General features: G+C 40.7%; 1 protein-coding gene across 2 annotated transcripts in view; it reads left to right on the forward strand.

Moving 5' to 3' along the window:
* Grid2 (glutamate receptor, ionotropic, delta 2) overlaps positions 1–26,895 on the forward strand; it is a 1,023,751-nt gene extending 996,856 nt beyond the window's left edge. For both annotated transcript variants that reach the window (XM_013029731.1, XM_013029732.1), the window contains 2 exons: positions 22,250–22,490; positions 26,473–26,895. In XM_013029731.1, coding sequence (XP_012885185.1) covers positions 22,250–22,490; positions 26,473–26,895 — 664 coding nt within the window. The remainder of the gene's footprint in view (positions 1–22,249; positions 22,491–26,472) is intronic.
* The last annotated feature ends 716 nt before the right edge of the window (positions 26,896–27,611 follow it).

Below are 27,611 nucleotides of genomic sequence, written 5' to 3' on the forward strand. Positions count from 1 at the left end.
GAAGTGAAGATAAAGAAAAGCTACTCTTAAAGGGCCCCCTGGTCTTTCCGCCAAAGTCACATAAAGCTACCGCATAAAAATGCTTTATTCCATGCCTAATTTATAGCCCCTAAGTGAGTTACTTTGGTAACGTGGTTAAATACTAGTTACCATTAAATGCTAATAACAAGGCAGGATGAACAATTCAGCCAACACATACAAACTAATATAGATACTTTTCCTAAGAATTCTTAAACCTTAATTTTTATATTTAAGTAGAAGTCCGCCTCAGGAACAATCACTTCAAAGCATGTTTTCACTACTGAATTTGATGTCATTAAGATTAGCAAAATACAAAAAGGAACAACAAATTGGTTTAAAAGCCAGGCGCTGGTGGCTCACACCTGTAATCCTACCTACTCAGAAGGTTGAGATCGGAGGATTGTGGTTCAAAGCCAGCCCAGGCCAAAAAAAAAAAATCTGACACTCTTTAACCACCAGAAAATTGGAAGTGGCACTATGGCTCAAAGTGATAGAGAGCTAGCCTTGAGTGAAAGAGCTTAGGAACAGTGTCCAGGCCCTGAGTTCAAGCCCTACAACTGACAAAAAAAAGTGGTTTAAAAAAAGAAGAGAGAGCTAGGCCCTGGTGGTTTATGCCTGTAATCCTAGCTACTCAGGAGGCTGAGATAGGAGAATTGAGGTTAGAAGCCATGTGATCTGAACAAAACAGTCCTCTGACACACAGTTGAAAGTAGTTATTCTTTAAAGACACATATAGTTTACTTAGAGGTCAAAAATGCCTCTGAATATAAACAACTTCTCTACTGCTTTCTTTATTTTAACTGTGAAAGTGATTAGTTTTTTTTTTAAAAAAGAACTAGAAGAATCTCCCAAAATACACCAAACTCTACAGACAGCTTGAGTTTTCTGAATGAATCAAAGTCTGTGAGAAACAGAGAGAGAGAGAGAGAGAGAGAGAGGGAGGGAGGGAGGGAGAGAGGGAGAGAGAGCTTGAGCTATGGCTCAAGTGGTAGAGTACTAGCCTTGAGCACAAAAGCTCGGGAACAGTGTCCAGGCCCAGAATTTAATCCCCTGGACCAGCAGAAAAAATAAATGGAAGAAGAAGGGAGGGAAGAGGAAAGGATAGAAGGAGAGAGGGAGGAAGGGAGGATAGGAGAGAAGGGAAGAGGAAGCGAGAGGAGAGAAGGGAGAAAGGGTGAATGAATTGTTATCATACTTTTTGATTCTATTAGATGCGAATATTATTTAAACCAATGCAAAGCAATATATTGATTGTTTCCTATCCTTAAGTAGTGATATGACGGGGTTTCAGTTCAGTGTGTCAGTCTGAGAGTACAAGGCTTCTGGATCAGTGTCACCCTTCCATCATTCCTCCCCCTTCTCTCTCAACGCTACCCTTCCCCTCAACTTAACTGGTTCCATTTCACATGCACACATTGACTACCATCACTGCCTTCACCCACCCCTCCTCTCTCTGCCCACCTCTTCATGGCCTCACCCCCCATAAGTCGTGTTCCACATTCCTTGAAATATATTTTAATTGGCATATTTTTCAAACCTTCTCTGTTACATGTAAGGCTATTGAATTCCCTTAGTCTAGTGATTAAATGGACCTTTAGATCTGGTCAGCGCTTCATCCTAGACATTGCATTTGGTTCACTCTGATTCTCACTTGAAAATTTCCTAAGAAGAATCAATTCTCTTTTATAGGATCTAAGCATTTTCAAGTATTGTCAAAAAAAAAGTCTCAGATTTTTTTTTAAAGTTAGAATTAGCTTTTATGCTTTTCTTTGTGTGTATATATAGGCATTCTATAAGACAAGAGTACATTATAAGCTGTGAGCTGGCAGCTCATGCCTGTAACTCTAGCTAGTTAGTAGGCTGAGATCTGAGGGGATCGAAGTCAGCCTAGGCAAGAAAATCCATGAGACTCTTAGCTCCAAAAGCCAGAAGTAGAGCTGCCGCTCAAGTATCAGAATACTAAAAACACTTAGGAACAGTACTCAGAACCTGAATTCAAGACCCAGGACTGGCTGGTGGGGAGAGGGTAAACATTATATTGGATCTAGCAAAGATCATATATTAATACATTTTTCCAGTTTGTAACATGACAACCATGTGTTCTGAACAAAACAGTCCCCTGACACACAGTTGAAAGTAGTTGTTCTTTAAAGATACATCATTTACTTAGAAGTCAAAACAATGCCTCTGCATATAAATAACTTCTCTACTGCTTTCTTTACATTAACTGTGAAAGTGATTAGTTTTTTTTTAAAGAGCTAGAAGACTCTCCTAAAATATACTCAACTCTACAGACAGCTTAGGTTTTCTGAATGAATCAAATACTTAAATATGTTGACTATAGACTATACCGATAATTTCCATGTGAGCTCTTTGCTGTTCTATTACTTATGTGTGATTTATCCACGCTACCACACTGGACTCCAGGCTTGGTGTAGATGTTGCATCATTCCCCTAAACCAGCTACTATTTGGTATACACTAATGCTCAATACTTAAGTGAAGTTTATCTCAAAGATGACTCTTTGGGAACAAAATGGATAACTCACCCACCAGCTTAGTTTTATTCTTTTTCTGAAAACTCATACATACACAGAAACTGCTATACCTAATTATCATTTGAGTTGGGTGTAGAATATCTCAGGTCCTTCAGAGAACTAAAGAACCAAAGTTAATTTGTTTGTTATTCAGTATAATACTCAGCAAAGTACGCCCCTTATTTGAAGCTATTTATCTTAAGTAAACACTCATTGAAAATATCTTAATTCTTTCAGTGTCACTGTATAAGGTCAATACTCTCTTTTTTAGATTCTTGCAGAGGAAGTGTTTCCTAATCAAAAGAAAAGACGAGGCGGTGGCATTGTTTTCTACATGAGTACGTGTCCCTGAGTATATGATTTCTACCAACATAAAGAAATTAAAAGGTGGGGTAAAGGGGGGAGATGGGAAGGGGAAACAAAGGAGGAGGCAACAATGCTTGATAAGAAATGTACTCATTACCTTGCCCATGTAATTGTAACCCCTCTGTACGGTATTTTCACAATAAAAAGAAAGAAAGAAAGAAATTAAAAGACTTATAGAAAGAGTAATAAGCACAAATGGTATTAGGATCAAAAGTAGCATTTATTTATTCCTGAATAGCAACCATATATAAAATTAATCAAAATTTCACCTGAAAGAGCATGTTTTCTGCTAAAGTCTACCAGAGTGGAGATGCTGGATGGAGAAAGCTGCGTGGTCCAGCCCCTGGCCTCCCTCATCATCTGAGTGCTTTGCTAACATTGTGGCTGTCAGACAGTATGGAAATTCATCACAAGCCTGCTCCACCATTCCTGTATTGACTGGGGGAGGGGGGCGGTTGGGTGTAAATTGCTCCCCATAGACAGTATCATCAGCCAAGTGTCTTTCACACAGGAAGATCCATAAGACTCTGCAGAATGAAAGGCAGGACACAATTTTGGAACAAATGTTTCTCTGCCCCCTGCCAATGATGCCTTGGCCAGGTTGATGGAAGCCGCTTGTAATTAGCTGGGACTTGTCTTTGAAGCAGAGCTTAGAGTCATTTCTGCCAATGAGAAGAAAATTCCCAAAGGCACTAAATGATGTCTGGAATATAAACCAAGCTCTCATTTTTACGCATGTGTGTCAGAAAACAAAGGATCTTATGGTATTCTCTTATCTTGTCAACTCCCCTCAAAAATAATAATCATAATAACAATAATTTTAATGTGTGGCAAGTGATTGGTTCTACTACTTGGAGGATGTAGAGATGTCTTACTCTGGAGCTTGACAGAACAGCAAGGGGACAAGGCAGGAAGAGAATACTCGATTCTTTTTCTTTCTCTTCTCTTTGTTATTTTTGATGTTAAGGAAAAAGCGCAAAGGAAAACACAGATTCTTGTGACAAATGTGTTGAATCTTCATATTTCATTGTAGCTGTCAAGAACTCTTGCCAAGTAATAAATGCTAAGTAAACCAGAGCCATTATTAGATAGGTGAAGGATCGTTCAATTGCGGTCACAGTTGGCTCAGCTCAAGGCCTGCCCTTGTCCTGAGATATTTTTCATCCATTCTCTTAGTAGATTTGGTAACTTGGTTTGGAGACTGTTGCCAAAATTCCATTTTTACCTCTTCCGTGTTGATGTGCGTATGTTTTTGTGCAGAGGAGTGAGGAGGAGGGAAACTGGTGGGATTTTTCTTTTAATTATTTCAAATTTGTTTTCTTTTTGGGGTATTGTCAATTTGTGCGTTTATGTTGCTAAAAATGTGCTGGTTTCCTCCATGATACAAATGTTTTAGAGTGTGGGTTGAATCAGAAAACAGTGTGGGCCAACTTGCAAAATATAAGGAAAACAGTGGTCCCCAAAAGAAAGCATTGATGAGGAAGGAGGAGAAAGAGGGCTAAGATGTCTTTTCAAGGAGGTAGTAAGATCAGTGGCTGGGAGGAAAATGGTCCCAGCCCCTTTCTGTGCTACAGAGGTGTCCTTTCACTCATCCTTCTCCTCCTTCATTTTCACTCTTGAAATCAAGCATACAGGGGCAGGAGAAAGAGTCACACTGAGCTTCCTCAGCTGACCAAGGAACTGGAAATGTAACACAAAAGCCACTCCTCCACCATGCATCCGTCTATGAAATGTCCTCCTCCAGAGCAGTTCATGTGTCCTTTCTCTGTGTCTCAGAAATAAAGGTTCAGTTCCAACAGCCAGAACAACATACAGGTGATCCTCTAATGGAGCTCACAAGATGTTCTTCCTGAAGGATTTTTGTTTTCCTTCTCCAAGTCTGGCTGTTTGATCTTCCACAAATGACAGATGCTTCCCAACTCTCAATGTTGCTACATTCCAATGTACCCATTGGCAAGTGAAAATATTCTAAGATGAAAACTTAATACACCCAGTCGGCTAGAACAGTACTCTGAATGGTGTTCACTGTTTACTCTTAAGATTGAGTGAGGGCTGGGAAGGTGGCTCAGTGGTAGAGCACTTGCCTTGCATGCATGAGGCCCTGGGTTCGATTTCTCAGCACCACATAAGCAGAAGAAAAAATGAAAACAGAAATGGTGTTATGGTTCAAGCGCTGTGGTAGAGCACTAGCCTTGAGCTAAAGAGTTGAGGGACAGCGCCCAGGCCCAGAGTTCAGGACCAAAGCACAGGGGATGTGCTTTGAACTTTGAATATTGATCTTTTCCTGGGCTAGCATATTGGTGGTATAGTCATCTCTCACAATGCCGGTTAGCAGTAATGAGGTTCGAAAGTGTGGGCAAATTTGAAGAGTTAGGGAATGTATTACAGGTATATGTTGAGGTGAATTAAGCTGGTGATCTATTATATGACAATAGCTCTGCCTGGAATTCCCACATTCAGTGTAGACCTAGGCAAGGAGCTATTCTTCTTAAATCCACAGAAGTTCAAATAAATAAAAATGCCTGACAATGCCAATAAAAGTAAATTCTCAAACTACTGACAGCACCATCATCAAGTGCTGCGAATTCTGAATAACAGTTGACAATCTTATTTCTTCTGCCCAGTACAAAATTTCAAATTTGATCTCCTGAAAAGTCAGGGACTCAGATACTCATCAATAACAGTCAATATACCTCCTGTGCTGCTTGGCTGATCTGTTGCTCGCATCTGAATAATAAATTACCTTAGGCTGGAGAATGAGACACTATCATTAAATGTAGGCTGGCTTTGCTTTTTTGTTGTTGTTTTTTTTCTATATATATATATATATTTTTTGTCGGTGAGTAAACTGTCTTATTCTTCTCATTTTTCCACATCAAATTCTCGCTGTTCTAATGGGCCTCCCACAGATCCAGGACAGTTATTGGTTCTTGGGAAAAATGCTCTTGTGGCATTATTGATTGCAGCCTTCGTGAGAAGGACAATGATTTACTGTTTGCGTCCTGGGCAGCTGTGAACTTTGCTGTACAGTGACAAGGCCTTCCGTGACCTCCTCGGTCTCCACTTGACCAAAAATCCAGGGCATTAATTGATGGTATTAAAATGACAGTATCCCCACCCCAAAATCACATCTGTCCCTCACACTAAACCTGGGCCAGTGAGAGGTTATGAAAAAGGTGGTAAGGAGCCCACTAAATGGTCACATGAAAATTGAGGTTGTGGCATTGTCTGTTGTTACCTCTGGCCTCCAGCCCTCGCGTGAACTCTTCCAAGCTGCGAGGTCTCACTTGCCTGTGTCCCCAGGCTTTTTTACAGCTACCAAGTTTCCCTGTCACCTTCCCAATACCCCATGTTGTGTGAGTCAACACAGGCTGTAACAAAATGCTAAGGGCTTGGGAGGTTTAAACAGCAGAAATTCATGTCTAATCATTCTGGAGAGCTGGAAGGCCAAGCTCAAAAGTTCTGGTCAAGTTCCTGATAAGAGCTTTCTTATCATTCCCAAATGACACACTTCTTGTGAAAACATCCACAGAATAGAAAGAGAAAAAGGGAGCGAGGAGAAAGGGAAAGAGAAGAAGATCTCCTGTCTTCTCTCCAACAACTGAGACCACTCTGAGAGCACCATTACAACCGCATCTCAGTTTAATCACACTTTAAAGCTGCCACCTCCACACACTGGGGACTAAGGTCTAACGCCTCATCCCACCTCCCACACACTCCTGTGTTCTGTTTATTCTCTTGCCCAGGCTATTATCAGAATAGGCATCTGACCCCAGGTGCCACTGCGAGTTTGTCAAAATTCAGTTCTGAGAAGGAAAAAAGTAAAACATGAAAAGCAGGCAAGTGTGACGGCAGATGCCTGTAATCCCGGCGCTCAGAAAGCTGGAAAAAATAGGGTCACAAGCTCCAGACTACGCTGGGTTGTATAGTGTAACCCTGTGTTGAAAAGAAAAATAGACCCAACTATGCCAGAATGGATATGCTATTAGTCTTTATAATGAGCACAGTAGCTACCTGGCTGAGCCCTTTACGTGCACAGTACAATTTAAGATGTATGTTATTCCCTCCCATAGATGAAGAAATCCAAGACAGAGCAGGGCCACGTTATTTTTGTCAGTATGTACTCACAAGTAAGAACCAAACTACCCCTACGTTTGCCTAACTCTTGATACCCATTCTCCTTCTTCAAAAATCTGCCATTAAATTATTTCTTGGGATAGCTTGCATAGCATATGTTTATATGAAGCCCTGGGTCTAATCCTGCAACATATTTTTTAAGTAGTTATTTCCTCTCCTTCAATTCTCCTAACCCATTATCGGTATCTCCTCCTTTAACTTCCCCTTAGCTACCAACCACTCCGAAGTGTATTTCTTTCATACAAGAGAAGCTGGCTAGAAAACAATCGATATCCTCCACTTACTTTTTGTATTCCCAGAAATGTCTGTGGTTGGCTCTGTAGCCTCCATTTTGCATCTGAATCGAATCATGATAATTTATCACAAGTGAAAGGCGATAAGACCTGCAGGTGGATAGAAGACAGAAAGGAGCTGGCTAGTGACACTGATTCTCAGAGGCATGCTGGAACTTAATGGACTTTTCTATTAGATTAGTAGATTAGTAATCCCCTTCAACACCGTCTATTACCCAGCTCATATAGATGTTTACAAGAAGTCTCTGATGAGAGCTGAGAGAACATAGAATCGAAACGATGAACAAAAAATTCAGAAAACTAAAAGTTCTGTGCTGTGTTCCCAGGCTATGATTACTACCACTAAGCATCAGAATTCCCCTCCCCTCTCGTTTACCCCAGCCAGATCAACAATTACAGAAGAAAGCTTTCCAGGATCTTCAAAGCCCCAGGGAGCATCAGGGAGATTCCCTGGGATGTAATGTGGTGCTTACTGTAACAAGGAAGGTAGAATCCAGTCTATTTTCATTTCCTCTGATTTGTGTTGCAGGTCATGACTCACAGGGAGTAGTGGATCTGACTACAAGTCCCATTTTTACATTACAACAAAACACAATCTCTTAGAGAGAGTAAGCCAGCCAGACAATGATCACTACATCTACCTGATTCCTACATTACCTTTTCTACTGTGCTGGTGAGACCATTTGTCATCCATAGAATGCCAGTATCTGAAAGCATCTACATAGCACAGTTTTTCTTAATGCCACTCTTATGAGAAGGTATTATCCATTTTTTCTCATCTAGAAACATAGAGAACCTGGCATCCACTGTCATTTACTACATAGATAAGGTAAAAATAAATTAATAAAACTCCTAACAGTTTATCAGTTTTCTGAGCAATGTAGTTGCTGATACCCATAACTGACTGTCCAAAATTTCACTTCCACGTTATTTATCTAGGCTTACCTAAATAGTTCAGATTCCTGCTTAGGTGGATTGCTTTCATTTCTAATTCACTGAGGTTTAGAACAGATCTGAGGAACTGATTAGGTCTGGCTCAGGGTAGAGAAATAGTGAAATTTGTAAATGCTTGCATTCTATACCAGGCCTATTTGAATTAAAGAGGCAAGCCACTCAAGGCCTTCAACAGTTGTTATCAGAGCTGAATGATGCTCAGTTTTTCAAGCCGACCTGTTGCGGGATCCTGTCATATCATCAAATAAGTAAACAGTGCCGTGAATGTACTTCTCACTACTAACTGTGGAAAATATCAGCCATTCTCATGAGCCAACCAGGAATGATGGTTGATACATTCCTTTGAGAACAGCAAAGTGCCCACATCTCTTCACTTGATCCAACCACACACATGTGCGCGTGCACACTCACACACACACACACACACACACACACACACACACATGATTCCTCTATAGTTATTGGTACATTTTCTTTCTAATAACTGCTGAAAACTTCACTCCTGTAAGCAGTTCACCCTGCTGGTTGAGGAAAATAGATGCATTAGCTGAGGTAATAGATAAGTCTCATTAAGAAGATGGAATAGACTAATTCCCAGCATATCTTCTATGCGTGGGAAAACTAAATTGTGAAGCAGAGCAGTAACACATCAATTATTCTTTCTGCATGGAATTAGATGAGTCGCGCTGCTATTTTATACTACATTATGTAATTTCTTTATAAATAACCATTATGTCAAAGTACCTCCGTTTGCTGCCTCATAAAAAGAGACAGCTGCCAGACGCCGGTGGCTCACACCTGTAATCTTAGCTATTTGTGAAACTGTGATTTGAGGATCATGGTTTGAAGCCAGCCTGGGCAGGAAAGTCTGTAAGACTTATATCTCTAGTTAACTACCAGAAAACCTGGAAGTGAAGCTGTGGCTCAAGTGGTAGAGCACTAGCCTTGAGCAAAAGCAGCTCAGAAATAGTGCTAGACCCTAAGTTCAAGCCATGGGATTGAAAAATAAAATAAATAAAATAAAAATTTTTATAAGTGGGGGTGGGGGACAGCTAACACTTCTAGCTTACTAATCAGACTTATTCCAGAAGCTACTTGAGAAATCTAGCTATTTTATTTGCAATTTGTATCCTTACTTCAGGAATTCTTTTGTTTTTTTTTCCTGTCAGTCGTGGGGCTTGAACTCTGGGCCTGAATGCAGTCCCTCAGCTCTTCAACTTAAGGCTAGCACTCTACCACTTGAGCCACAGAGCCACTTCTGGTTTTCTGAGTGGCTTATTGGAGATAAGTCTCACAGACTTTCCTGCCAGGGCTGGCTTTGAACTGCGATCCTCAGATCTCAGCCTCCTGAGTAGCTAGGATTACAGGTATGAGCCACTGGTACCTAGCAGGAATTCTTATTTCTATAAAGGAATCATTATTAACATATGACCAAGAAATAAATGTTTAGCATTAATCTAAAATCAAATGCTATTTATTAAAATGTTATCATTTTAAATAGGATTGGCTCTTACTAACTAAAGGGAACTGTTAGCATTCAAGATAATATTTCTGGAGTTCTTGTGTTAAAAATTGGTTTATAATCAGTTCCCTTTAAGTAGCTATCACATCTATCTGTCAAATCAAGTTATAATACGTGAAGTACTTGGAAACAATTTGCTTCCTTCACTCATCTAAATATCTTTCACCTGCTTTTTCTTACAGTTAATTTTTGTTCACAAATATTTTTACATGAGACTATAATATCTCTACGTTATTAATATCCCTAAATTAAGTTAATCACTGGAAGTCTATATATGAAGTTGAGAACTTGCTTGTTTTCATGCATGAACTCCTTCATAAAAACAAGACAGTGACCACAGAAATGCTTTGCCTATTATAAAAGAATATTCCAAAAGAAACAAGCATTACCATTGGGTGCACCCTAGTTGTCAAAACTCATCTCAAATACTGATCGGGAGAAGAACGTAAATTCTAAAGGTTCCAGGTCTAAGATCAGTTTTACCCTAGACTTGATTGAAGGAAAGAAATCAGAAGGGAAAGGCTTAAACTCTCACAGTGAATACAGACGTTGAGTCATTGTACTCGTGGCCAAGGGAATAGAACAGAATGCATAACTTAAGATTGTCCTCTTGGAGTTTACAGCATAGTTGAAAATCCAAGAAAGGGGTGAGGAGAACAGCATATGTCAGTCAATAGCAATTCATAAACTAGTGTGTGGTTCAGTAACCCGAGGAAATGTCACAAAGGAGCGGGGAGCTCACTAGGAAGCATGTGGTTTAATGCAAGGTGGGCCGTGTTCAGAGGCTATGAATCTCAGAGATGCACCAAGTCCTGGGAGATGGTTTAGTGGAGGGAGAAGAACCTGTCACTCACTTACGTGTTCATTGTGACCAAGACATGGTACATGGCAAAAGCTAACAATACAAAATTGATCATGCAAAGCACCTGCCCCCAGAGATGCCAGCTAGCATCGAGAAGATTAAAGTTCCAGAGTAATTCTAACCTCCTAAGTAAACAACTTTTTTTGTCGGTCGTGGGGCAGTTGGTCCTTCCTACTGGTCTGAGCTATCCAATGGGCCTGGTCCTAGTCATGCTCTGTTTCCAAAATACTGTTTTTGCTATCCCAAAAGATGGCTGCAGGGCCTTCATCTGAGCAGTCTATGTCTAGATGATTCTCAATCCACATGACCCCACATCTCACACGTCTTAATTTCTCATCATGGACAACACTTATTCCAAGAGATTGCCCATAAGCTGCCCAGCTTTCCAAAGCCACGGGCTTTGTTACATGACACTTCCTACTGTGTATCCTTCATAATCCACAACCACGCCACAGTGGAATCGCAGGATAGCATAATTGCAGGTTAATGTCCACATTGAACAGTGTTCATTTTGTTTTTACTCTATTTATAAAATGGATGGGGACAACTTGAAGAGTAACTTGACTTTTTTTCAAAAGTCTAAAATGGAGAGAAACTTTTTCCTACAACTCTACTCACCTTGAGCAATTGTATATTGTTACCATCATACTGCTAAAGAATCGCAACACTTCCTACCAGACTTGGATTAATGTGAAATATAACACAATTTACTAAAAGTTAATGTATGGTTCTGTTTAATCCTTTAGGCCTTCTAACTATGAAACTATGAATAAAACATATTAAAATTGTGTTCCTAAAGTTGTACTATTATTAATGACCTAACTCCTGGCTCAGAGTTTTAATTTAGTTCACTAAAATTATCTACCAATCTTAATACAAATTTCCCCCCCCCTGAGAGTTTTTTTAAGTATATATCAATACCAATGTCTTAACTTTGTAGATATTATTTTCATCATATGAGAATACCTAATTGTTAAACTACTTTCTATGGAAGTTCTCAGAATGATGAATTCCCTCCATAAATTTACATTGTCATTCATATGCTTTAAAAGATGGATATTTATGGACACGTTCAGGACAATGTTTGTTCCTTCTAAAGGTATTCTGTTCTTCCTCTTTGGTCTCCTGGTACTGTGCCAAAGATACAGATCACAATCTTTATTCATTTTGTCTACAGCACAGACTTCAAGAGACCACTTATTTTATGGTTAGCATGCCAGACTCAAAGCTAGGAAAATATTCATAAAGTATGTATAATATACCACGCAAAGTAAGTTTGACTCCATGACACTCTTCTCTAAGCATGCATTTGAAAGGAATGCATAAGAGGATTTCATCTTGCCTGCAGTGTGACTCTAAGCAGAAACAATCACTGCCATCCTCCCTAGAGAATGAAAGGAATTTTCCCCTTTACCCTATAACCCAAATATCACACTGAGCTTAAGGATGTAGCTGACATTTTAAAAGATCACCAAAAGTGTTCTCTTTCCAATTGCAATTATGCCCTCTATCTCAGTGGGAGCCATTGTCTGGGTCTTCTCCGCTCTCTAGCATCTTTCTGGCTTGCTTTCATTATCCTGATTATCTATTCATTTGCCACCCAGTACTCGTTTTATGAAAGATCATGTCTGCCATTTCTATAATGAGTGCTTGACTTTTACTGTCAGCATAAACACATAAAATATATAATAATTAAAGTTCACTAGTCACCAAAGTCTTGAGATCCATCATATGGCTAATTTGATTTTTCAAGCAACTGCTACTGTGAACAAGGCTGATCCTGCCCCTTTAGGCAGCACAAGGCTAATGGTTGAAGGAGATGGCTCTTATCTAGAGAGATCCATTTGAATGGGTACCATATATTTCGACTTTTAAGGCTTATCTTCAACCAAATACAATATCCATGTTTTATGATGGCTCTCAAAGCCAACAAAAATCTCATCAATATTTGAACATAAAAACTGTCATACGATGTTGAAGATTAAATAATGCAGCTTTCAGACCAGTCAAGTGTTTTTATTTTTGGTAAGCAGTATGCATCTTATGAAGGGTTATTTACACACTAAAGATGTTGGAATAACTAGGGGAGATTGGAAAGTTTATAATACGTTGATTGAGATCGGGTTGCAAACAAGATTTCAGAACACCACTTCCTTGTTTGGACATACTTCCTTGTCTTGCTAATGTTTACAAAGTCTCCTAAGTGGCTCATGATAATGAATTCATCTGACAGTTACTCTAATCGTAAGGAGATTAATGAACTCATGCCATATTCATGGAGCTCTCTGGGGAATGTCAGGATGTGTTACAAAGAGTGTAATGTTTGTAAATGGATACAATGGAATGCGTGTTAGCCGGGGGACTTGAATAGTCACACTCTTAGTTAATAAAGAAGCAGGAAATCAAGAGGCAGCTTCCATCTTGACAGGTTTTCTTTAGGCATAATGAAGACCTTGATGGTGTATTCAAGTAGAGCCCAGATGACCTTCTTGTGAGAGGGAACTAGATCACGTTCCAGCCTCTAGACGCAGGGAAATTCTCTTCTCCTCTGAGCTTTAAACTCCTTCCCTGGAAAAGGAGACCTTAGCAACACCAGCATTGTTCTAGTGTCTTACAAAAATAAAATGGAGCCGGGCACCGGTAGTTCACACCTCTAATCCTAGCTACTCAGGAGGCTGAGATCTGAGGATCATGGTTCAAAGCCAGCCCGGGCATGAAAGCCTGTGAGACTCTTATCTCCAATAAACCACCAGAAAACTGGAAGTGGCGCTGTGGCTCAAGTGGTAGAGCATTAGCCTCAGGGACAGTGCCCAGGCCCAGAGTTCGAGTCCCATGACCGACAAAATAAAATAAAATAAAATAAAATGGAGGGAGGAGCAAGCAGCCAGTGGACTTGATCAATTAATACGATTCCTCCTTCACCAGATTATTTTACGAAGGAAATCGAATAATGTGCACTTTATATACTTTACAGCATTGTATGTGCATTTTTTATTCCTATTCTTGCAGACAACAGATATTCTGGATAAGGGTTGCAACTTATTTTCCAGACAGAGAAAAAGGAATCCCTCAGGAAGATATGAATTATTATTCCCCATAAGGATGTGAATACTGATTTCAGAGTAAGAAAGTCAGGTCTGACCAAATCAAGAATTCATCAGATCATCTTTTTTTTTTCCAATTTGAAAGTAGTGTGCCAGTTTTGAAGCAATATAGGAAAGCTCTTTTGATCCAGGCCTCTGCTCTGCCGCAGTCGCTGGGAAGGTAACTAAACCCAGCCCTGCACGTGGAGTTCTATGGACGGGAGCTGAGCAGACCACGCCATGGCTGCTTGGGAGATTCCTGCTTCCCCACACCCGTTCCAGCACTAACCTGTGTCAGGCTCAGTAAGTCTTCTCCAACCTGAAAAACGTCTCACTAATTTGTAGTACTTCTAGTCAACCCAACTTTCAAACTTTTTTTTTAATATCTTCTGATTGAAAAAGAGACACCATCTTTTTTTTGTCCCAGTCAGTTAACTAACCCTTTTGTAATACCTTAGAATTCCTTCCCAGGAATTTCCATGAACTATAAGGCCTATTCATCCATCCCCTTGACTTCAAGGTAAACTACCACTGTTCAAAAAATGATTGGGCAAATGCAAACCACAGACAACACTAAGTCAAGGCAGCCACTTTTGGAATCTAGACACTTCAGGTTAAGTGTTGAGATCTATAGTTGAAATCTATATAGACCTATAGATCTATATAGGATGAATCAGCAAACCAATGAAATCTAGAACCACTGGAAAGATTATACACCATTATTCATATACCACAGGTACAAGAATTTCTTTCTCAATGAGGTCAAATCAACACATGATTGCTCAGTACTCAGCTACAATCACACAGGTAATACCATATTAATACATGGCCAAAAGAGCAATAAGAGTCACAGTCTCTGGATCTAAAATCGACTGTGATATTTCCTTTTGGTGTGATTTTGGCACTGTCACTGAAACCTTCTACATTTCGAGAATGAGAGAAGAGCTTGCTGATAACATACCATTATTTGCTCTATGGTCCCTAAATCATATCAACAACCAATAGCCAGCAGATCAAATCTGGCTTCTGGCTTCTTTTACATTTGTTTACATGTTGTCAATAGTTGCATTTATATTCTTAATAGCAAAGAGTTGAGACACAGCAGTGGAGACCATATGACCTGCAATTAACCCTTAATTTAAAAAAAAATAATTGGCTCTTGGTCTAAAAGATGGTATGTATGGACTTACTTAGTTGAAAATACCATGAAATGTACATACATGAACATAAGGCAATTTAGGTAGGCTGGGTTTAACTGGTATTTGATTAGCTGGAATAGCTAGCTAAAAGTCCAATCTAAAAAAAAACTCAATTAAATAAAGTCCAATGTAAACAATAGACATAATTTCTATTTGGTTTTATGAGGTATCACATATTGTCAGTAAATGTGCATCACATTTAATGGTACTAATTGACCACAGAGAGATCTTGCTTAGGAGAAATGATGGATACCTGAGTCACAGGATGTTTATAAGACTTGTTTTTACAACTCTGATCCTAAAACCATGATGTCAGCTACATCCATTAGACATAAGTAAGAGCCACTATACTTCAATGCTTAAATTTAAATTTTGGTAAGTACTTTTGTATCTGTTTAAATGTACCTACATTTTCTAAGACTAGAATGAATTAGTGAATGAAAACATGTTGAGCAGATCATTTTCTAAAAAATGATCTGGATGTCACTAATTCTTCTAAAACAAAAGCCTTTGTAAAAACTATGCAAATGAACTTAATAATGTGCTCAAGTTTTCCAAAGCTACTAAAAGATGGTATCTACCGATAGGAAAAAGCCACCGATTTTCAAGGACCACAACAGCTATATTCTCAGCCAAAACAGATCTATTCAGCAGGCCAACAAAAAAAATCCTTTTTTTCAAATATCCTAAATTTCTTTCTCAGCAATAACTCGCACTAAACATTACTGCATAGTCAGACTCTATCATCTGCTTAATTACCTAAAACTCATAAATATGTCGAGATATTACAATGATGTCTTTGATCTTAGTTCATCCTTAATTCCAACTTACCTCAATATTTCCAAACTGAAGAAATGCATGAGGGGGGGGGTCTCCTCTCACAGCATTTCCATTATTATGTAGCTAGAATGATCATTCCCTGTGACAGGCCAAGATGTTTAAAGAGCTATGCTAGCAAGGCCTTCTCAGGAGAGAGGAAAGCCTTGCATCTTCTAGCCCATGATTTCTAACAGAGAGTAGAGGAAGGAGGTAGGTGGGAAGAAAAGCATTAGATTGAAAATCACAGGAGAGAGGGGCTGTTCTTTTCCTTTTAAGGCCTCTGAGGGGAGTCCTGGGGGCCTGGGCAGGCTCCACACAGCAGGGAAACTCTCAGCTGGTTGATAAGCCTGAGCCACAGGGTCAGGAAAAAGCAAAGGTTGAATTTCCAGTCTTCAGTCTTTCTTTTTCCCTTATAGTATGTACACTGTTTGTAGAGTGTCTGGACTGCCAGGAGACTGCCCAAAAGTAGTGATAAGGTGACATGGTCATAGAACGACCAGTCAGGCAATGAATGTAGAAAATGGCGGAGGATTCCAAGGGAGCCCTGTAGGACAACCTCACAGAGTCCATAGAGTCTTCCAGTTGGCAGCTTGGGCAGATCCGAGCCTCTGCAGACTTGAGTGGCAATTATTACCGAATGTGTAAAGGCCTGTCCCACCTCCAAGGAGAGCTCACCCAGCAAACCCAGGAACAAGCAAGAGACCAGCAGGTCTCACACTCCCAAACTGGAAACATGGGGTAACATGCTGACCTCCATAAATCCTGATGCCCCCTGGGAAAAAGAACAAAAAAAAAAAAAAGCAAGGAAATGGGGAAGAAGTGGAAGTAATTCTCTCTCAAATAGACTGAAGGAAAGCTAGACACAGGTTAAATTATTAGATCAGATTAAATTTTAAATCCTATGGAGCTAAATTTAGCTTTGTTCCCACTGCTCAGTGGACAGTCTTTTACAGGAAGACCAATTAAGCTATCGAGAAAAGCTACATTTTCTTTGCACACCTAAATTATAGTATGAATAAATTTGCAATCACACTACAATTATGCTCTTTGGCTTGGAGGAAACATATTGATGGCAAGTTTTACCCAGGTATTATCAAATCTCTAAGGCTAAAAGAGATAGCTGTTCTCTAAACCATTGTGTGTGAAGGCTCTGGGAGGCTAGAAAGATCCTGGAAGAAGACTTGAGTTCTAACACAAAGTCAACACTGTATACCGTCACAAAATAATTGTTTGTTAATTGCTACAACAGTGAGACTGTGTGGGGTTTTGTTTGATTGATATTTGGATTTGTTTTTCTTTCTTGTGCTGCTGCTAGGGAACTAAGGGCCTGGATGCTGTCCCTGGAGCTTTTGTGCTCAAGGCTAGCCCTCTACCACTTGAGCCACTACTCCATTTCCAGTTTTTTACAGTGATTAATTGGAGTTCAGAACCTCACAGACTTTAGTGCATGGGCTAGCTTTAAACCCCAATCCTCACATTTCAGCCTCCTGAGTAGCTAGGATTACAGGCTTGAGCCACCAACATTCAGCTTGAAACTGTGTGTTAAGTAGGAAAAATTGTGAATTGTCATTCGGTCTTAAACCATCTATAAAATGGCAAGGAACAAAGAGGGAAGACCAAAATAAATGCCTCTAGTGCTGTTGTTTCAAATAATTTAGGCTTCCAGAAGATGGAAAGTTTGATTACAAAAATCTCAAGGGCTCCTGCAAATGAGGACTAAACAACAGAATTCCAGAATTTATATTTTAAAAGAAAAATCTCTTTATTTCCCCTAAGTTCTTTCCTAGCATAAACAGTAAAAAAAAAAAAAAAAAAAAGGCAGGCAATCGATTTTCTCAAAGAGCCAGGAACTTATATTTTACAGGTGGCTCAACAGGAATTTATCTAAGACCCACAACTCTAACAAAACTCAGAAGGAACCCACAGACTCCTGGGCCCGCCATTCAGCAACCCGGTGTTATGACAAATTAACTTGAAAATCAGTTCCTAGAGTAGCAATTCCGGATGGTAAGTGAAGGGGGATTGGTGTAGGGTCCACACATAAATGAAGCCATGATTTTCTGAGTCTTCACAAGATGACCACCAAGACCTATTGGCTGTTTTCATTTGAATATGAAAAGTTCTCAGCTTTCCTTGTGTCTTCCCCTGAAATTCGCTCATTTATACCAATAAAGAACTCTAGGCAGCAGGGCCTATCTAGTAACCATTTTCACACTGCAGCTAGGTTGTACAGACTCCTAAAAGTTGTTTTTTCTGTTCAATCACAAACGTTTTAGCACTTTTGGGAAAAGAAGGAAATGTAATGTTCTTGTCAGGAAATCAATCATATGGGCTTATAACGCTCCATTAAGAAGAACATACTAGAACAAGTCCAAAGAAGCCATGTGATTCACCCATGCTGTCACAGTGCTGGTGTTTGAACATGCTAAGCAGTGGGTGGAAGCACTTTTTATGTATAGTCACAATAGTCCTCAAAAACATGTGTGTCCACACTTTTTCGAATGTAACAGGACCAAAATTGTTCTGACTACACGTCAAGAAAAGGTTTCGACTATCTAATAATTTAGTACAGCCTAACAGTTGATTTTATGTCATGTACTTTGAGTTCTCACAACTCTGAGAAGTCTATATCGTATTTCATGCAGCAAGGTAACAGTTAACTGCAGTAATTTTTTTATTATGAGCAAAGACTGCCATCTGGTGGCAGCTGTGTGTATAACAAAAAATATCCCACGAAGCCAGAAGTTTCCTTTGCCTTCATTTAACATTCTTCAACTTAATTTGATTCTTCCATTGATGTACACACATCATTGTTGCTTGTAATTAAATGGTGAATTTTTTTTTGGGTCCGGTCGTGGGGCCTGAACTCTGGGCCTGGGCGCTGTCTCTCAGCTCTTCAGCTCAAGGCTAGTGCTCTACCACTTGAGCCACAGCGCCACTTCCGGCTTTTTTTTCTTTTTGCTTATGTGGTGCTGAGGAATTAAACCCAGGGCCTCAAGCATGCAAGGCAAGCGCTCTACCACTGAGCCACCTTCCCAGCCCTAAATGGTGAATTTTTAAGTGTCATTTTAAGCTTGATTTAAAAGATTCCTGTGCAGATTTGCAAAGAGAACATGTCTGTTGATTTACTGTAAGAATTCACCTTATTGAAGTAAATGGTGGGACAAAGGGTGAACAAATGCAGCAGTGGTACTTACTAGACACTATGTTTAAAATGAGCTGTATAAATTATGGGGTGGTGTCAGGAAGGGAAAACTTGGAGAAAATGAGGGAAGGGGTGACATTCTTCCAAAAGAAATGTACTCATTACCTGACTTATGTAACTGTAATCCCACTGTCTACCACCTTTACAATGATAATTTTTTAAGAAGAATTCACCCTATCAATATTTTGCTTTAAGTTCATTATCTTAGATCTTTTTTATAAACAGGAAAAACTATAAAGCATTGTTGTTTGGTATTGAACCTATTGGTTTTCAGTTGTCATTTTACCAGGATTCTTTACTAAAATGCAAAACATATATCAATACACCTTGGTGACAACATTTAAAACTTTGTGCATGTAACATAAATATTATTGTCATCTTATAAATCTTTCCTGGTATGTACACTTTATTTTACTGAATTTGCTTTAATTAATCCTGCCTCTTATTATATAAAAATTGGGAGGTGGTGAGAGCTTTCTGTTAGCATTTGGAGCATGAGTTATGACACAACTCTTGACTCGGAGCACACTTTAATTCACTATTCCAGGCCAGGATATAATCCGAGAATCTGGTCATCGTACTCTACCTTGACTAAGAGATATATGGCTTTCTGTGTGGCCAAAGACAGGTTCACCCAGCGATGCTCCACACCCTGAGCTGCAGTGCCATGGCACTCAATGGCAGGAGCGTTTATGTGGCTCCAGCCTACTTAAGAACCATGTCTTCTTTCCCCGCGATGAACTTCTGTCACCCAGCTGACTTGACCTAAAAACTCTGCAGTCATAGAAAGTCTTTTGAATTGTTGTCTTTAACTTCTGTTAGAATTGAAATGAGGAGATTATAATATGAATACTTCAATACATTGTAAAGCAAAAATACACTCCGAGATTAGAATAAGGACACAGAGTATGGGAATGAAGCATGGGGGTCTGAGATACCACTAAGAAGAAAGATAGGAAGAAGTCTCTGTGCAGGATTAGGGTCTCAGGCTGGGTGTAGGACCATTATGTAGTGCTTACCTGAGTACCAAGAGGCTCAGAGTTCCACTTCAAATCAGATTATAAGTTACTATAGTCACAAATAATAGAGTTACTCACTGACAATAGCATTTAAAATAGTGTCCACCTGTCCTTAAAGATGTCATCAACTGGCCCTCATTGATTCAAGCTTCAGAGCCCCACAATAATTGCATCAGTACGAATTAACCATACTTGGATTCATGGTACTTTAGGTGATCACAATCTCAATTCCAAACTTTTCTGTACTTCTGTACAATTGAGAATATCTTACAGTTATACTTCTGTGTCATCTCTGCATCCATAAACAGCTGCTTACTTTATGGTGAATCAGTTTAGAAGTTAATTTACCTAATGAGTCGCAATTGCATTGTATTTAAAATGGGAAAACCAGGAGACAATGACTTGTTTTGAGATTAGTATTACTGCTCATTTGACTATCAATTTCAAATATTCCCCCTGCTAATACACCCAAAATTGTATATATAAAGCCAACATAGCATGCATAGAAAAATAATCATAGTGGTTTAAAAGGTGTCTATAAAAGTATGAAGGGAAGTGGCGCTGTAGCTCAAGTGGTAGAGTGCTCGCCTTGAGCTGAAGAGCTGAGGGACAACGCCCAGGCCCAGAGTTCAAGCCCCACGACCGACAAAAAAAAAAGTATGAAGAAAAAAATATTAATAAGATAGGAAGAAGTTCCTGAGAGAAGGAAGAAAAGAAGACAGGAAGAGAGAGAGGGAAAAAGGTAGGAAAGAGAGAGAAAAGGAGTGAGGGAAGGAACGAAGGGAAGAAGGAAGGAAAAGGAAAGGAAATGAGGGAGGGAAGGAGGGAAAATGATGAGAAGAGAGGGAGAAAGGAAGAGAGAGAGGGAGGGAGGGGCGAGGAAGGAAGGAAGGAAGGAAGGAAGGAAGGAAGGAAGGAAGGAAGGAAGGAAGGAAGGAAGGAAGAAAAAGTGATGGCATCAAAAAGTGTCACAGGAGCCGGGCACCAGTGGCTCACACCGGTAATCCTAGCCACTTAGGATGCTGAGATCTGAGGATCATGGTTCAAAGCCAGCCCATCAGACTCTTATCTCCTATTAACCACCAGAAAACTGGAAGTGGCGCTGCAGCTCAGATGGTAGAGCGTGTGCCATTGTATGTGCACACTCAGGACAGGATAGCCTTGACCTGCGAGAAGGTCAAGAAAGCCAAATCTCAGGCGGAACCTAGGCAGGATTTGGAATCATTTCTTGGAGTTCAGAAGTATTCCTCTGTAAGAATCAGATATTGGGGGAGAGGGGGGGCGCGTTGTGGGCCTTGAACTCTGGGCCTGGGCACTGTCCCTCAGCTCTTCAGCTCAAGGCTAGCGCTCTACCACTTGAGCCACAGCGCCACTTCTGGTTTTCTGGTGGTTCACTGGAGATTAAAGTCTCATGGACTTTCCTGCTGGGGCTGGCTTTGAACCGTGATCCTCAGATCTCAGCCTCCTGAGCAGCTAGGATGACAGGCAGGAGCCACCCGCGACCAGCTGAGCATTAGATTTTTTAAGAGCTACAGTCTGTGCAGGGAGGGGGAGATGCCGAAAAACAAGAAGGGTGTTTCTGAGTTGAATTTCACTCCTTCTGAATGCCTCTGGCCAACGGTTCTCCTGCGACTCCAAGGTAAGATGACTTCCTCGTAAGCACTGAAAAGAAGACTAGATCGGTGGTGTGAGAACCCAGAAATGATGGATTTGATCAGCCTCAAACCTGTCCCAAGGCATTCTCCCACATTGGGTTAAATCATAGACCTCTCTCGAATTGAATTTCTGGGCTGTGCAACGTATGCTGGGCGATGGGACCCGCACGTCTTGCTCTAAGCAGCCAAGTGTTCTTCATAAACGTGGTACCATCCAGAGGCTCGTTCTGCTTGCAAGGAAGGAACGTGGAAGCGTCCATCCACCCACAGCACCTCGCGAATGCCACTGTGAATGAATGCACCCTGCCACAGACAGGGCAGGGGTGGGGGCCGGGATCTACCATGAAAGAATGAAATCAAAACAAGACAAGGGGAAGGGAAGGCAGGGAGGAAGGCAGATGAGAAGGGGAGGATGGGAGAGGAGAAATCCCTGTGGTACACGGCCTAGAAGCAAAGCCATTGTGGTTTTAGCCTCTTTGTGTTTGGTCCCCAAGCTGCTGTGCGCTCGGTCGTCACCAGCCGATCAGAAGTGGTGACTATAGGCAGTAAGCACAGGCTTTGTCTTCTTCCACCCTCAGGATCCTGGAGCTCCAGCAAAGTGGTGACATGGATATTTTGAAGCACAAATGGTGGCCTAAGAATGGCCAGTGTGACCTGTATTCCTCCGTGGACACGAAGCAGAAGGGAGGCGCCCTGGACATCAAGAGTTTCGCTGGGGTTTTCTGTATCCTGGCTGCTGGAATCGTCCTCTCCTGCTTCATAGCCATGCTGGAGACATGGTGGAACAAAAGGAAAGGCTCGCGAGTCCCATCCAAAGAGGTACTTGAGGCGTCTCTGCTCTCCCTTGAGTCACCTAGCAGGCCCAAGCGCCAGAGAGGGTGGCCACGGGGTTGGGAGAGGGGGTGAGGGGGACCAAGGCCAGGTGATCAGTGTTTCTGCTTTCTTGGAGGATCAGAAATGAATCGATGCAAAAGAAATTGATAGAGCCAAGATCAATTTCCATGTTAGATCCTATTTTAGGTAAGCAGAAAGCAGGTGAGAGTATTTGAAAGACTGGCCGTTCCACAAGATTGCTTTGGCAATCCCCAGCCTCTCCAGATAGAATTCAGTTGGGTTTCTGTTTGTTTGTCTTTGGTTGGGGGTCCGTTGTGGGGCTTGAACTCAGGGGCTGAGCATGATACCTGAGCTTTTTCTGCTCAAAGCTACTGTTCTACCACTTTGAGCCACAGAGCCGCTTCTGCTTTTCCGGTGATTTAATTGGAGATAAAGAGTCTGACAGACTTTCCTGCCCAAGCTGGCTTTAAACCACAATCCTCAGATCTCAGCCTCCTGAGTAGCTAGGATGACAGGCCTGGCTATCCGTTGAGTTTTTAAAGATGGGGTTTTTCCTGATCAATGTGCAAAGGGGCTTAATCTTTTATTTCCATGTGTGGTTCCACTTGCAGATAAATTACTTGTGTCTCAAAGACTTAGCCTAAAATGATGCAACATTATGATAAAAAATAATGGAATTGTCTCCTCACCACCACCCCCCCACTTCCCTTCTGCATCCCAGATCTGTAGAGAAGATCAAGTGTTTGGCCTTTTCATGATCTCAGCTGTGAAACTTGTGTCAGGGAGTGAACCCGAATTCCATTTTTCTTCCTTACTCTTGAGTGAGCTTAACTCCAGGACCATAATAGATTTGTTTCCTGATCCCTGGAAAGATCCTTGCAGAATTTATGCATGCTATGTCTTCTAAAACAATGTGTGTCTTGTTTCATCATAAATTATGGGCTTCATTAATTAGGAAAATAAACATTTAAAAGATTTATTTATCTTATTTGTGTTGGGGTGAAACCAAATATTTTGTGCCAGTCCTAGCACTTGAGCACAGGGCCTGGATGCTGTCCCTGAGTTGGTTTTTTTTTTTTCTCAAGCTGGTGCTCTTCCATTTGAGCCACAGCTCTATTTCTGGCTTTTATGGTGATTAATTGGAGATAGGAGTCTCGCAGGCTTTCCTGCCTGGGCTGCCTTTGGACTGTGATCCTCAGAGCAACTGGGATTACAGGTATGAGCCACCAGCACTCTGCAAGGGGTAATTTTTTTTTTAATAAGGAAATGACATTCACTAAATGCCTCTAAACTGGAAGTGAAAAGCCTCTTGAATTTGTTCAGTTATTTGACTTCATGGATAGGGTGTCAAAGAAAATTGGGAACTTTCTGGGGGTACAAGTTGGCTCACTGATGGTGGGGCATCTGTTTTACAGCCCAAACAAAAATCACTTATTTGCCTGTGCTTTTGCATGTTAGTATGTTCTTTCGAGCAGACTTTTTTCTCTTTTTTATTTTTTTATTGTTATTCTAAAGGGGATGTACTGAGGGGCTACAGTTATGTAGGTGAGGAAAGAGTACAGTTCTTGTTGGACAATGTCTCCCTTTTCCTTACTCTCTCCCAGTTTTCCCTTCCCATCCCCAAGGCAGATTGTTTACTAAAGTAATCAAAAGCTACAACCTACTGTGCAAAATTGATAAGTACCCTTTGGAAGGAAAATTTGTCCTAGCAAGGATAAATCTTAGCTTCTTATCTGTGAGAATGATCAGACATTCCGCATAAAGTGTGGACTGAATTAAAAGGTAACCCATTGTGCCAGGTGCTATGGCTATAATTCCAGCTACTATGGAGGCTGAGCTCTGAGGATACCAATTGGAAGCCAGCAGCATGTGCAGACGAATCTGAGACACTCTTATTTCTGATAAACCAGCAAAAAAAAAGCCTGAACTGGAAGTGTGGCTCAAGTGGTAGAGCACCAGCCTTGAATGAAAAAGCTAAGCAAGTGTTAGATGTCACAGGTTTAAGCTCCAGTATCAACACACACACACACACACACACACACACACACACACACATTAATCAATTGTTTTATTGTAGCATTTTCTTTGTGGACTAAGCTTCTAGTGTTTCTGTTGACATTGATGGAATACAAAAGCCCACATCCATTCAGCTTTATAGCTGAGACTTCATATTCTCAAAAATCTGGAAATTAAGGACTCCCTAAGCTCCTTATATTTTGAATTACTATATATGTTAAATTCTTGCATTATTATATCTGCTGATGGATGACTACATTATGGTTGCTGTGGGAACCATAAAATTATATGTCTCAATCCTCTAAAGTATCAATGATAATATTGCATTAATGGATATTTTTATTGGACTTTAAAATGAGAAAAGAGGAGGAAAACAGGGAGGCACATCAAAATATTTCTCACTAGGAACACAAGAGTGGCATAATGAGAAAAAGATGCACCTCATTCTAGCTTGTGACACTAATCCAGATCCTGTGAACAAATACCTTCTCTTCTGACAATTAATAGAGATTTTTAAATCCTCACACATTTAATTTGTTGAGCTTAACCATAAATTGATAGCGAGCACAATTTCATGTTTTACCAGCTTTCTTTTGAACTTACACTTCAATACTCACTTTTAGTGAAAATCCTAAAGGGATTTGTGTGTGTGTATATGTGTGTGTGTGTGTATGTGTGTGTGTGTGTGTGTGTGTGTGTGTGTGTGATATTGGTAAGGCTTGAACTCAGGACCTTGGCACTGTCCCTTAGCTTTTTAGCACAAGGCAAGTATCCTACCACTTGAGGCACAGTTCCAATTCTGACTTTTTCATAGCTAATTGGACATAAGAATCTCATGGACTTTCCTGCCCGGGCTAGCTTTGAACCACAATCCTCAGAACTCAGCCTCCTGAGTAGCTAGGATTATGGAGGGGACATTCTGTTAAAGGGATTTATTCATAGATTTTATCTTCCCCCCCCCAATTCTGAGATCATACTTTCTTTTTGTTTATTACAAAATGTCACTAGCATAACTTAAAAGATCTTGTTTAGAGCCAATTAGCATAAAACTCCTCCTAACTTAAAGGTGACTCCAAGTGTCTTCATCCATTCTACTGACCTCACAGTACTGCCTGGCTCAGATGCAAAGATAGTCAGTGTACAAAGTCTATCAATTACAAACTGATGCCTATGTGTCCAATGTTACTCTGTTTAAAAAACAAATGCTTCCAACATACAAGCAAATAGTCATTAACACTGTAGTAGCAGACCATATCTTTTCTCTCTCTCCCTCTCTCTCTTTTTTTTTTGGCCAGACCTGGGGCTTAAACTCAGGGCTTGGGCTCTGTCCCTGAGCTTCTTTTGCTCAAGGCTAGCACTCTACCACCTGAGCCACCACGCCACTTCTGGCTTTTTCTGTGTATGTGGGACTGAGGACTCAAACCCAGGGCTTCATGCATGCTGGGCAAGCACTGTACCACTAAGCCACATGGAAAGTTAAAGTCAGGACTTAAGTGAGGGGAAGGAAGAAAAATCCAATTTGGAATGAGACCATGGAAAGATATCAGTCTCATATAAAGAAGGGATGGATAAGGATAGAGGGAGTGGCGGACATGATAGCTTTTATTGGTGCAATTTGTCCTGGGCTTGTCTTTTATACAATGGTAATCATTCATCGAAAGCTCTCGGTGTCTTTGTAGCTGCATGTGGCGTGTGCTCATTTGAGAACGTTCGTGGCCAGACCGACGTTTACTGTAGATAGCTTTATCTCCAAATCCTATGGGTATATTCCCAGAAGCTAGCCCAATGCCTGGCCTCTACTAGGTGCTCAGTAAATATTTGTTAAACTGAATAAACCCCCAAGTTCAGTTTAATTACATGATTTTGCTGAACTACTTGAAAAAGAAAAAAAAAAGACAACCATGGAAGCTAGTACTGATGAGAACCTTATTTTCTTTCTCTTCATCTCCAGGATGACAAGGAAATTGACCTGGAGCACCTCCATAGACGTGTAAATAGCTTGTGCACAGATGACGACAGTCCCCATAAACAGTTTTCCACGTCGTCCATTGACTTGACCCCTCTGGACATTGACACTTTGCCAACACGCCAAGCACTGGAGCAAATCAGTGATTTCAGGAACACTCACATCACCACCACCACCTTCATCCCTGAGCACATCCAGACTCTTAGCCGTACACTGTCCGCTAAAGCCGCCTCCGGCTTCGCTTTTGGCAACGTCCCTGAGCACCGAACCGGCCCTTTTAGGCACAGGGCACCGAACGGGGGCTTTTTCAGGAGTCCTATCAAAACCATGTCATCTATCCCTTACCAGCCGACCCCCACGCTGGGGCTCAATCTGGGTAATGACCCGGACCGAGGCACCTCCATCTGAGCTGCAGACATTTCCTCACTGTAACCATCCTTAGGACTCCCTTGGCTGGAGCAACTGTAATATTTGTGGGACTAACATGGATGTAACTTTTTATTACAAAAAGAAAAAAAAAAGGAAAAATTCAGGATGATTAGTAACAATTCTAGATCTTTCTCCCCGTCTCCACCCCTACCCCATTTCTTGTCTCTTATTTTCTTTCTCTTTCTTCCTCCCCTTCTTGTCTATTTCTCCCCCCTCCTTCCCTTTTATTTTTTTTTTCTTTTGGCCTTACTCAACTTGTTCTCCCTTCCCCTACCCTCCTCCAGAATATTCTATGCTAGGATCCCATTAGTTGGCTTCACATAGACTTTATTGAGCGCAGAACCTGTGTCCTGACTGTACTTACCCAAGTATGAGCAGGGTGCATTGGACACAAAAGGCCTCTTCTGTACCGTTGTTTTGGGGGGTTTTTTCCTCTCTATTTTGAACATTACAATTGCAATAACTTCCATCTGTTTTGCGTTCTTTGACGACACCCATGCAATGTCTCACTGCTATTGTGTCTCCTTTCACCTGTGGGCCACAGGAGACCCCCCGCAGTGTCTATAAAAAGAAAACGTTTAAATAATAATAATAAAGACGATTCTAAGACCAGGCCACAGAAATGAAAGTGCAATTGTGTAGGATTGCAAAAAAACAACAACAACAACAACAAAGAAAAGAAAAAGAAAAAAAAG

The sequence above is a fragment of the Dipodomys ordii genome, unplaced genomic scaffold (genome assembly GCF_000151885.1).
Source record: "Dipodomys ordii isolate 6190 unplaced genomic scaffold, Dord_2.0 Scaffold122, whole genome shotgun sequence".
In the NCBI taxonomy this organism is placed as follows: domain Eukaryota; kingdom Metazoa; phylum Chordata; class Mammalia; order Rodentia; family Heteromyidae; genus Dipodomys; species Dipodomys ordii.